Source organism: Galeopterus variegatus, unplaced genomic scaffold (genome assembly GCF_000696425.1).
Source record: "Galeopterus variegatus unplaced genomic scaffold, G_variegatus-3.0.2 Scaffold15530, whole genome shotgun sequence".
Classification (NCBI taxonomy): domain Eukaryota; kingdom Metazoa; phylum Chordata; class Mammalia; order Dermoptera; family Cynocephalidae; genus Galeopterus; species Galeopterus variegatus.
In genome coordinates this window covers 3,674-16,879 of record NW_007741641.1, presented here as the reverse complement: position 1 = coordinate 16,879, position 13,206 = coordinate 3,674, and the positions used below count along the sequence as shown (strand labels likewise).

Sequence of the window (13,206 nt, the reverse complement as noted above, 5' to 3'; positions counted from 1 at the left end):
TCTAAATAAAGTATGGGCTTCACTTAGTAATAATATATCAATATTGGTTCATTAATGGTAACAAATATATCACATTCATGTAATAGTGGAAACTGCTGGGGAGGAGGAATACAGAAGCTCTTTGTACTATCTGCATAGTTTTTCTGTCAATCTAAAACTGTTCTAAAATATATATATATTAATTAAAAAAAGAGTGAGACCCTCAACCAGGTCTATTACTGAGTGTGTGTGTGTGTGTGTGTGAGTGTGTGTGTAACACATTGTCAGCTATCAAGAATGTTATTGAAGTATCCTGAATTTGAAATATTTCATAATTCTTCTAAGTCTAGTTATATTACAAAATTCCAAAATCCCATCCTAACTAACTTTGAGATCTTTGTCTAATATGTTTGTTAAGTTGCAAATGATGATCTCTCAATTAATTCCCTGATCTCCATCATGGTTACGTCTGACAAAGAAAATAGCTTGTACTCTTGAAATACTCTATCTAGAAAATTCACAAAGAGAAAAATTAATGAAAGTGAATAAAGTCAGGGGCCAGATCTGAGAGCCAATTTCATTGCATTCCTCTAACCCAATGATTCTCAAATGTCAACATGCATATGAATCACCTGGGGATCTCGTTAGATGAAATGCAGATTACAGTTCAGTAAGCCTGGGGCAAGCCGGAAATCCTGCATTTCTACCACGCTCCCCGGGAATGCTGACACAACTGGTCTGCAGACCACATTTGTACCATAGAGGTTCTAACCAACTTGAAAATATAATGGAAAATAACATATTTTATATAAGCAATCAAAACCATAAAACACCTAGGAATTCACTTACAGGAATTATCTACACATCTATACGAAGAAAAAATTAACTCTATTAAAGGATATAAAGGAGGGTCTGAATTAAGTGAAAGAATACACCATGACCATTGATAGAATAACTTGACAATGTAAAAATGTCAATTTCTCCCAAATTAATCTAGAAATTCAATGCAAAAATAGTTTTAAAAAATCAAGATTGTTTAATGTCATGCTTTCTTGGTTCTCCCCATCTCATCCCCCAGAATCACCATTGGGGCATGCATTCTCTCCCTGCTCCCCACAGCCTCCAAGGAAACTCCTTCTCCAGACCATTCTCACGCTACCAGAGGCCCTAAGAGCAACTACACTCACGACAGGAAAGGATGTGGACTCAGTGATCAGAAGGTGTGGGTTGGAATCCTGGCATAATCAAGAATTCTGATATTATGACTTTGTGCAAATCACTTAACTACTCAATCATCTTGTGTAGAAGATGGAGATGGTAATACCACCTCACAGAGTGATCACTATGAGGATTAAAGGAGGTAAGATAATGCAACAGGAAGCACAGTGCCTGATACACATGTGCTTATAAACACAAGTTTCTCTTTCCCTGTTCCTTTAATCTCTCCTGGGTTGCATGAACCCCACCTTAACTGGAATTACTAAAATATCTATAATGATTTATGGTAGGGCCAGCACAAGAGGGGCTCCACTCCCACCATCCAAAATAACATGTTTCCATTCTTACCCAGTTAGGGAAGAATCATCTGGTTTGAGTAACTTTTCATATTCCTGACTGTTCTTGGAAGAAGCTTCAGGCACTGCTTGCTGAGAACCTGATAATATTAGCAAATGTCTCTAAGCTTCTTGTTGCATGCTGGCTCACTAAGAGGGCGCCTATCATGTTTCTATAATCCAGTGTCCAGGCAGAAGGCCTGGTATGTGATAAGCATTCAGTAAAAGGGCTTTGTAAATAATGAAGGAATGAATGAATATACTGACCAATTCTGCTTATTTGGACAAATGGAGGCAAGAGGCCCCAGTTCTTTATATAACGCCCCATAGAGAAAAAGCAGGAGAAAGTCTATTTTCTGTTAAACTGTCCATTTCAGCACTGTTTACATTAGAGAATACTGAAAATGCTCCTGAGATTCCCAAATTTCAAGCTATAGGTAATGGTTAAGCGAACTACAGTCCTACCGGCAGATGAAATACTATGTAGCCATTACAAACGAAGTTTATGTATAGTCTTTAAGGAAATAGGAAAGTGCATGGGATAACATATTGACAATCTCAGAATGCAGAAGAATATATCCAGGATAGCTTCATCTATGTTAAAAAGAAAGTTCTAGAACAAAATCAATGGAATTTGCCATAATATGATAACCAAAATATTACACTGATTGCTCCTGGTGATGGAATTATAGACTATTTTCCCTGCTTGTTTTTTACTTTTCTATAGTCACTGAATTTTCTAAAAACCACATATATAACTTCTAGAGTCAGAAAAGTTTTCTATAAGTTACAAAACAAATGAAAATTAAAGAAAGAAAAGAAATCCACAACAAAAAAGTGAGCCATGCAGCGAGAGCAGTGTTGCCTTGGCAGGGCAAACCAGCTGGCAGGAGCTGCTGACACACGGGAGGGACACCAGTGCATGTGCACCACACCGGCGGCACCAGTCACCGGCTCTCCCTGCCACAGTCTTGCCTTCAGCTTTCCACAAAGGTTCTCCACTCACCTCGCAAAGCCTCTGAGGGTTTTTCTGCTTTTTCTTGTTTTCCTGGTGGATATTCCTGGTTCCACTCCTCTCTGACAACACCGACTTTCTCAGTGCCCTGTTCAGATAATGTTCTCTGATTTAAAACCAAGTATCTCACTTCATCTAGAATGTAGGAGAGGAAAGGATCATTGAGTCAATCTATCAGAAATATGTATTGAATACCTACTATGTGACAATCACTTTCCTTGCATGGAGATAAGGCAATGGAAAGACAGATAAGGTTCCTGCCCTCCTTGAGTTGTTGCCTGGGAAGCTGCCTCCAAATACCAGGAGCCTCAAAAGAATAACTACACATGTTTGTAGTTATTTTGAGGATCTCAGACCTCAACTGGCAATGGCTTCCTCTAAATAAGATCATAAAGCTCCTGATGTGTTGTTCCACTGAATCATATTTCACTTTAAGGAAGGCATTACAGTTTCCCCCAATTTACAGATGAGGAATCGACACTTAACCTTCCTGTGGACAGAGAGCTGGTTCTCGGCAAAGCCAGGACTATACCCAGAGCTTCCTGTCCCCAGCTAGGGAGCCCACCTCTCCACGCCTTTCACCTCCATCAATACAGGGCACACACACGACAGCTACCAAAACATGTACAATGATGAATAAATGGAGATAATGGAAGCTACAGGAAAGAGGTAGGGAAAAAAAAGAGGTGAGCTTTGATCCTGGCTATGCAAGTTAATTTGCAAGTGACCTTTTATCCTTCTCTAGAAACTGTTTAACCATAAACATTCTGGGTGGCAACCTTTACTTTGAATGTCCTGTCTTTGTCTCTCCTCAAGATATTATCATATCTTTACATTCCAGACCCTTTGCAGCATGCCTGCTTTCTCCTATATACTCTGCACTTTTTTCCCGCTTGCCCTGTCCTCACCCCTCCCCCCGGATAGCAGTGTGTCAACTCCCTATTGGATAAGGGCTCCCCCGCCCCTAGTACCTTATAAAAATCCCTGTCTGCTGTAATAAACAGAGTTCCGGCTTTGACCGCTCTCCTGGCTCGGTGTTCTTTCTTTGTCCCCGGGGCCGAAGCGCAGAGGGGATCGGGCCTGCGACACTCATCATCCCGCTCAGCCCCACAAGAGGTTACCGCCGGCTGGTCCGGGGTCCCTTCCCGCCCTGTGTTGTTGGTCCCCGGTGGCGAGGAACCAACAAACTGGCAGTGCGCCACTTGGGAAGCGCGGTGGCGCTCCTGCTGAGGGTTCGGATCCCACATACAGACCGGTTCCCACTCACTGGCTGAGCGAGGTGCGGGAGCAACACGGAGGGTTGCGATCCGTTGCCGGACACGAAAAAAAAAAAAAAAAGAGGTGAGCTTTGATCCTGTGTTGAAGGATAGATAACATTTTTGGAGAAAGAGATGAGCCTGAGAGCTCCTAAGGTATCGTCAGCCACCTGAAGGCAGGCCCTATAATGAGGCAGAGCCTAGTGTCTGCAGGGACCAGGAAGTGGACCACAGTGTGAAGGTGGCAGTGGGAGTGAGAAAGGAACCTTGGGAGCAAATTATATAAAGCCTTCAAGGCCAGACTCAGAAGTCTGAACTCGGTTTCCTAAGACACTGGGCAGCCATGAAACACTGCAGAGCAACACAGTATCATGGTCAAAGGGTGGTATAGAAAGGTCAGTCAACAGTGGCAGGAGAGAGAAAAAACCTGGTGCAGAGAGAGCTAGAGTCCAGAGGGAGATAGTGGCTGAAGGGCAGAGAGCTCCAAGGAGAACAGGTGGGAACAGCAAGGAGATGTCAGGGGCGAGAATTGAGAGCACAGGAGTCAAACAGGACTTGGAGCTTCAAGACCAATGCCATCTTTGTCCAGTTCTGAGAAACTCAGAGGACGAGCCCACTGAAGAGAAGAGAAATGCTAACTCAGATTGGGATGTTCCACTCAAGACCAGCAGGCTGAAAGCTGACGAATTCCAGCATGGGACCTCCCGTGAAGCCAAACAGATTTACTATCCCCTCTGTGACATGAAACAGGCCTCCTGTTGTGTTTCTGCCCTCCCAGGAAACAGGAGTTTTCATCAAGCATCAAGCATTTTAAGTGACAAAAGGCAGGACTTAAGACAACATGTACACTAGTCTCCAGGAAAAATGTTAACAATGACTAGCGATGGACAGGCATCATGCGATTTCAATATTTTCTCCTTTTTCCTAGTCTATTTCTAAATTGTTTTACAAAGGGAACATACACTGTTTTTTTAGGGGGGAAAAACATGTAAAATAAGAGGCGGTGATGCCAGGCTTGGGACAGGGTTCAAGGAAGAGCAGGTGCCAAGACTTCATGAACACTCACAGCAAGAGGCCCGCGGGCTCTCCCTGCAGGGCCTAGAACTCCCTTCCAGGATCAGAAAGGCTCCTCGAGAAGGCAGGCTGGAAAACCAGAGAAAGCCAAGGTTTCCAGTCGCATGAAGCTGGGTTCTGATTATGGCACTGCCACTCGCCTGAAGCAAATGACAGTGTCACTTTGCTCACAGTAAAATGGCGATAATTGTACTTGTCTGGAAGCCAACAACAGTACCATACTTCATTGATTCTGACATGCACATTGTTTTTATTTTTGAACATCTCTAAACATTGGGATACATCTTATAATTAATGCCATGTCATAGTTTAATTGGCAGAATTTCATTGTGTTTAAATTCTCTGTAGGCAATGCGCACCTTCCGTATTGCTTGCACCTGGGGGAACCACTCCTACTACCGTGCCTCTTTATGCCAGTGGAGTAAGTACTATTTATTTTCCCTTTCTCACAGATGAGGAGCGGATGTTCAGGAACATGCCCAAGGTCATCAGCTAGTACAAGATGGAGACGGGATTGAATTTATCTGACTTCAAAGCCTGGGTCTTTCCATCCCTTCCGGCTCTCTCCTTCAGAGGGGAGTTCAAAAAGACTTTCTGCATTGATACAGTATTTCTACAAGTGAGAATCTAGAAGGGTCTGTGTGAAAGTGTTAGCATGATTGTCTCGCGGTGGTAGGATTTTTAAGTTTTCTCTTTTGTTTCTTGGTATCCTCTCTTTTTCTTTTTTTTCAGTGAACACACAATGCTAGTCCAGGGAGACAAGCTGGTGGTGGGTGTCCCCATCAGAGCTGCCCTGGGACAGAAGGTCCTGAAAGGCAGTGAAGGCACACAGGCACTACCCACTTCTGGCCATAGCTCCACCGGTAGCACCTCCTACAACCCCAAGCACCTTCTGGAAGGATGACATGCCACTCACACAGAAACCGATGTGTGCACTGTGAAAATCAGGTCAAGGTAATGAGGGGACGTGGGCTTTTGCTCTGTCAGGGAAAACTACTGAGAAGCCACAAGCCTCCAGAAACATTTCAATTAAAATCAGAATACCTGACTTTGCAGAAGATCCTACATCATCCGAGTAACCAGTGGTCTTTAATTGATAATAACTGACTTTTTTTTGGAAATTTGTCCTTAATGTTCCAGAGCATCAAGGTTATTTTGCGAACATTTATTTTCTTTAATAATTCCTTTGTCACACTGATGTTAAAAGTTTGGGTCCATGAAAATATCTGAAGCAACAATGGACAGAATACAATGAGAAACTGAAATCAATCATCATGGTGGGATAGTTCAAGTTCAAGTATGTAGACAAAAAAAAAAAATCTAGCCTATCAAGTGGTGAAGTACTTTGCTCTTCATGTTGGGGTTGAACCACATGACTTGCTTTGGCCAATTAAGTGTTAGTAGGTAGGAGGTGCCCAGAGACCTGCAGAGTGTTTGCGGGACCACACGTGCCCTCTGTGTGTATATGCTTTTCCAAGTAAGAGGGTGTCTGTGTGCATTAGTCCCTTTTCTGTTGCTTATAACTGGGTAATTCATCAAGGAATGAAATTCATTTGTTGCAGTTTGGAGTCTGGGAAGTCCACAGTCCAGGGGCACATCTGTCGAGGGCCTTCTTCTGGGTGGGAACTCTCTACAGGGTCCTGTGGTGATGCAGGGAATCACATGATGAGGACGGCAAGGGAGCTCTTTCATGTGCTCTCCTTATAAAGCCACCCATCTACACCCATGACAACCCATTTAAACCATCAGCCCATTACTCCATGAATAGATTAATCCATTCACACGGGCACAGTCCTCACTATCCAATCACCTCTTAAAGGCCCCACCTTCCATCACTGCCATAATCTGATTTCCCACCCTCTCAACACTGTTACAACTCACCTTCAGTGAGTTCTGGGGGGACATTCAATCCATAGCACTGGGTAAGCCCACTTGCCAGGGAGGAGGACGAAAGACACATGAGGTAGAGAAGAGTCACTGTCACAGAGCCCATCCTTAATCAGCAACCTGCACATCCCAGAGAACAACTGATCCCTGTTTGCAGTCACTGAGCTTGGAGGATTGTCAGGTTTGTAACATAGCATTTTTGTGGAGATAGCTAATCGATACACCTTTACATTAAGAGATTTTGATTCAATAGATCTGAAAAAATGTATTTTAAGCAAGGTACTAGGTGATGCACAACCAGCTTATGGAAATCAATGCCTTAACCTCTCTGTGGTTTTCATCTGTAAAAACCAGACAGAACATCACCTGCTTCTTAGGGTTCTTGAGAGGATTAAGAATGTGAAAGCCCATGTGACCACTTACATGCCTGGCCCACAGTTGGGCCCCCTAAAATTGCTGTTTCTTTTTCTGACCTCTGCTCCTGGCTGGCATCGGCCACTCTCTTTGCTGGGGGTCTGGAGGAAGAATGTGGAGCATACGTGCCCTAAACTCCTGGGAGAAGGTCATTGGTGTACCTGCTTTGTGCAGAGGGTACTGGAATATTGCTTTAGCACCTACCCATGTTCACAGAAAAGGCCAGCAAGATGGCGAATTTCCAGGGGATGAGCTATAGTGCATCAGATTTGAAGGAACTGGCAGGATTGTCTGAGGACCCGACGGTGTTGTGCTGGTGGTCAGAGTTAGACTCCTGGGCCTTGGCCTTGACCTTCAGGTATTCCTCCACATCACAGTCACTCAGGGACCGGTTAAAGCTGATGATGGAGGAGATGGGCTCTATGCTCTCTCTCCCTGTCCTCATCCTCCCACTCCCACACGGTCAGCAACATGCTGTGCTGCAGCCAGCACTCCTGGCTGCAAGAAAATAGAAGCTGTCACCACCCTCTGGTCCAAGGGGTTAAGCCATGCATCCTCCAGGAAGACCCCCCTTCTCCTCACTCCCTTCCCTTGTCCTGTTCCTGGCTGAAAAGCCAAGGCCTCAATCACTGTGTGGCACACAGTAGGTATTCAATAGAGGTAGAAGATGAATGACGAAGGAACCGCAGAGACGGTGTGTATTAATCCATTTCTGTTGCTTACAACAAAATACTTTGAACTGGGTAATTCATAAAGAAAACAAAGTTCAGGGCTGGCCCCGTGGCTCATTCTGGAGAGGGTGGCACTGGTAGCGCCGAGGCCGTGGGTTCGGATCCTATATAGGGATGGCTGGTGCACTCACTGGCTGAAGGTGGTGCAGACCACACCAGGCCGAGGGTTGTGATCCCCTTACCCGTCAGAAAAGAAAAGAAAACAAAACAAAATTTATCACTTGCAGTTTTGGAGGCTGGGAAGTCCAAAGCCCAGGGAATACATCTGGTGAGGATCTTGGTGGTGGTGACGGTGACCCAGGGTATCACATGGAAGAAAATGGCAGAGCAGAGAGAACAGAGACTCTTCACGCTCCCCTTTTAAAGCCCTCAGAACCACACCCCTGATCACCATTATTAATCCATTCACTATTGCATGGTCCTACAATCTAATCACCTCTTTAAGACCCCACTTTTCAATTACTGTAAAAGGATTTCCCACCCTCTTTACACTGTCACAGTAAGGACTAAGTTTTGGGAGGACATTCAACCCAAGGCATGGTGGCTGACCATCCTCATTATAACGAGCAGCCCACTTTCTCCAGCTGGAGTCCAGCTGCTCCTCTTTTCACAGATCAGGAGTCAGGTCCCTGACCAACAGCGGGTGAGCGGGGCAGAGAATCCCCCGGGGGGCGCTCAGGCAGGTGGCGATGGTGTTGGTGAGGCTGCACCAAAGCACATATGCGTTTGCCATTTGGGGAAAGGCAAACCAGGCCTGGGGACAGCATATGCAAGAGCCTGACGAGGTCAAGGAGGGTGAGACCCCCGACGCAAGACATGAACTGGCATGGGGTGCTGGGCTCCGGGGACAAGCGCAGGGTCCGTGGAGGCGGAACTCCAGGCTAACGCAGAGAAGGGAGACTATACTGGAGGTGAGACAGGAAAGGATGCAGGGCTGGGGCACTGAGGTGGGGGTCGGGGTCCCCCCAAGGAGACGGTGGTACCTGAGAGCCGATGCGCAGGCGGCAGCCAGGGCTCAAACGGCAATGTCAGCTCCCGTCCCTGCTCCACAGCCGCCTCGGGGAGGAAGCTCCAGCGCGCAGACAGCCCCGCACGTGCAGACAGCCCCGCACCTGTCCACGCAGCTTTATTTGCTGGTTGCTAGGAGACGGGCGGTGACGGGGTCCCTCTGGGGGCGGGGCTTCTCGCCTCAGCCACCACCACAGAGGAGTCTGTCAACTAGGTGTATCCAAATTATGAAACCAATTGCCTGCCTTCATTCATTCATTCAATCTTCAAGGAATTTCCACTTTAAGTCAGCACCTATTATGCGCCTGACCCTTACTTATGGCATGGTGGAGAGGGGTCGCTGGCTCCTCCCTACACCTCCATCAGCTCCCACCTCCCATTCTTTAATGAAGGCGAAACAATTCCAGCCCCCAGCCTTTGAACCAGCCTGGCTGACACGGTGCAGAGCAAAAACATGCTGTCTCCACCAATTCTTCCCCAAGTTGCAGATTTATAAGCAAATTATTATTCTCTTAAGCCACTAAGTTTTGGGGTGATTTGTTGCACAACAATAAACAACTGGAACAGACCCCCTTTTTTTTTTTCATTCCCACCACCTCTAAAATGCTGTTGCATTGCCAAAATACAGAATCACTGCCCTGAGAGAGAGGGTGTCCAGGTCAGCAGCCAGGGCACCATGGGGTGGATGGAGACGTGCTGCCCAGTTCTCAGGCATGAGTGAGTGGTGGGTCCATGACCTCACCTCAGCAAAGATGGCTTCAGGACTGGCAAGGTCAGGAGAAAGGGAGGGGCTTCCTCTGCAGTTGTCTATTGCTGCATGACAAACCGTCCCCAACCTGGGGACCTGAGACAGCCACCACTGGTTATTTCTCACATTCTGCATTAGCTAGGTGGTTCTTCACGGGTCTCACCTGGGTGCACTCACTGGGCTGTACTCACATGGGGGGATGAAATGGCCAGATGCTTCAAGAAGGCCTCACTCACATGTCTGGGAGCTGATGTTGGCTCTAGGCTGGGGCACCTCAGTTCCCCTCCACGGGTCCCCACCCCCGATGGTAGACCAGCTTCCTTATATGGCGGTGGCCTCAGTCTCCTCCACATGGTGCCTCATCTTCCTGTGGCTGGACCGGCTTCGTCAGAGCAGAGTTCCAAGAGGGCAAAGGAGTGTGGCCAGGTCACTGGAGAGCTGGGCTTGGAATTGGCACAACGTCACTTTAGCAGCACTCACTGACCAAAGCAAGTCACATGGCCAGCCCAGATTCAAGGTGATGAAGAATGAGTCTTCACCTCTGGATGGCAAGAAGGGCAAAGTCACATTGAAAGGGGCAGCACCTGGGGTTGGGGGGAGTTTGAAACCACTGAGCAATTGCTCTTTCTTCCCCCTTCTTCCCGGGAGGGGGAGCCCCAGCGCTTCCCAGGCACGCAGGGCTTCCTGAAGGTATCCCAGGACTCGGCATTGGAAGCATGTCAGGAAACAGCTACATCCTCCTTCTTCTTGACACCTTAGTCTAGCCAAGGCAGTGCTGCCCTCCCTCCTCCATTTTTAACAGCTTTTATGAGATATGTTTTATTTCATAAAATCCATCCATTTCAAGTGTAGAATTCAGTGATTTTTAGTAACTTTATTGAGTGGTGCGAGCATCACCACAGATTAGTTTTAGAACATTTTCATCCCCCTAACGAGATCCTTCATGCACATTTACAATTAATTTCTGTTTCCATTCCAGCCCCAGGCAACCACTAATCTACTTTCTGTCTCTAAAAACTAGCCATGGAGTCATGCAACATGTGGTCTGGCTTTGTGACTTGCTTCTTTCACTCAGCAATTATGTATTTTGAGGTTCATTCATGTCGTAGTTTGTGTCAGTGCTTCATTCCTTTTTATGGCTGAATAATATTTCATTGTATGGTTATACCCAATTTGTCTATCCATTCATCACTTAATGGACTTTTAGACATTTATAAGAAATGCTGCTATAAATATTCACATGCAAACCTTTGTGTGGACATGTGTTTTCATTTATCCCGGGCAGATACCTAAGAGTGGAATTGCTAGGTCATGTGGTAGTTTTAGGATTAACTGTTTGAGAAACTGCCAAACTGTTTTCCAAAGCGGCTGCACCATTTTACGTTGCCATAGCAACATGTGAAGGCTCCTGTTTCTCCACATCCTTGATGAGATTCACTGTGTCTTATTTATTACAGCCATTCTCATGGGAGTGGTACAGTATCTCACTGTGGTTTTAGTTTGTTTTTCCCTAATGACCAATGATTTTGAAATCTTTTCATGTGCTTGTTGGCCATCCATAAACTTCTTTGGTGAAATGATTGTTCTGTCTTTCACTTGCTTTTTGATTGAATTGTTTGTCTTAGTATTGAGTTGTAAGACATCATGGTTGATTCTGAATACAAGTCCTTTATCAAGCATATGTTTTGCAAATATTTTCTCCCAGTCTCCTGTTTGTTTTCTCATTTTCTTAATAGTGTCTTTTGAAGTGCAAAAGTTTTGAATTTTGATAAGGTCCAATTTATCTTTTTCTTTTTTGGGCCATCCATTTGATATTTTATCTAAGAAATCTTTGCTTAATAGCAGGCCCATTTTTAATAGAAAAAAGTAAAACTTGGTGTCTGAACACTGAGCAAATCCATTAACCACAACTCCTAAAATTTCAAAAGCTTCATGACACTGAAAATAATGGCTCAAGGACATTCCCAGACACTTCTGGTCACAAAATGACACAACTTTCTGAAAGATATTTGGACAACATCAAGAGCTTATAAAATGTTCATTCTCCTCAACCCGGCAATAAATCACTCAGAATATAGAGCACACTGTTTACAGTATTGTTTTAATGGAGAAAAGCTGAAAACCACCCCAATGTGCGTCTATGGGAGATGACTAAGCACCACAGTCCAGCGTGTGGAGGGCGTGGGTGGCCTCAGGAGCAGTGCACGTTAGAAAACGTGAACGATGGCAAAGCTGTCCATGAGTCACTGCGCACATGCAGAGAAGGGTCCCAGTGGCGCGTTTCCTCTGTTTTTTTAAGTCGGATTTAATGAAGTACAATGTATATACTGTAAAATTCACCCTTTTAAAGCATTTTTTAAAAATTAAATTAAATTTATTTTTAAATTAAATTAAATTTAATTATACTTCTCAAAATACATTGTACTTGATTTTCATGCCCCTTTACCTGTTCCTCTCCACCTCCTCCCCTCCCCCCCACGCCCACATCGTATCTGTGCACTTGGCTTAACTAGCTCAAGGAATATTTGTGGTTATTCTGTCTTCTTCCCTTCACCCTTTATTTGTTTGTGTGTTTATTATTTATTAATTTTTAGCTCCTGCAGATAAGTGAGAACATGTGGTATTTCTCTTTCTGTGCCTGACTTGTTTCACTTAAGATAATTTTCTCTAAGTCCATCTATGTTGCTGCAAATGGTAGTATTTCATTCTTTTCTATAGCAGAGTAGTATTCCATTGTGTAGATATACCACAGTTTCCTTATCCACTCATCAGATGATGGACCTTTCGGCTGGTTCCAGCTCTTGGTTATTGTATATAGAGCTGCAATAAACACTGGAGTACAGGTATGCCTTCGGCATGATGATTTCCATTCTTCTGGGTATATTCCCAGCAGTGGGATTGCTGGGTCATATGGTAGATCTATCTGTAATTGTTTGAGGAAACTTCATATCATTTTTCATAAAGGCTGCACCATTTTGCAGCCCTCCAACAGTGGGTAAGAGTTCCTTTTTCTCCACAACCTCGTCAGCACTTATCATTCTCAGTCTTTTGGATATTAGCCATCCTAACTAGAGTGAGATGGTATCTCAGTGTGGTTTTGATTTGCATTTCCCGGATGCTGAGTGATATTGAGCACTTTTTCATGTGTCTGTTGGCCATTTGTATATCTTCCTTTGAGAAATGTCTGTTCAGCTCCTTTGCCCATTCTTTAATTGGGTTATTTGTTTTTTGTTGTAAAGTTGTTTCAGTTCCTTGTATATTCTGGATATTAGCCCTATGTCAGATGTATATTTAGCAAATATTTTCTCCCACTTTGTTGGTTGTTATTTTACTCTGTTTCTTTTGCTGTGCAGAAGCTTTTTAGCTTGATATTATCCCATTTGTTTATTTTACCTTTAGTTGCCTGTGCTTTTGGGGTCCCATTCATGAATTCTGTACCCACTCCTATTTCCTGGACTGTTTCCCCTATGTTTTCTTTAAGGAGTTTTATTGTTTCAGGGTGAATATTTACTTCTTTAATCCATTTCGAGTTGATTTTGGT

At 44.6% G+C, this 13,206-nt stretch overlaps 1 protein-coding gene across 1 annotated transcript; it reads right to left on the bottom strand.

Moving 5' to 3' along the window:
* Positions 1–366: 366 nt before the first annotated feature.
* Positions 367–7,651, bottom strand: KIAA1257 (KIAA1257 ortholog; the record flags this gene model as incomplete). Its single annotated transcript, XM_008563926.1, is given in 9 exon segments — positions 367–401; positions 404–483; positions 1,546–1,633; positions 2,539–2,682; positions 5,922–5,997; positions 5,999–6,103; positions 7,201–7,271; positions 7,383–7,614; positions 7,616–7,651. Coding segments are annotated over 9 exon segments (867 nt in total), but the record flags the coding sequence as incomplete, so codon positions are not given.
* Positions 7,652–13,206: the final 5,555 nt, after the last annotated feature.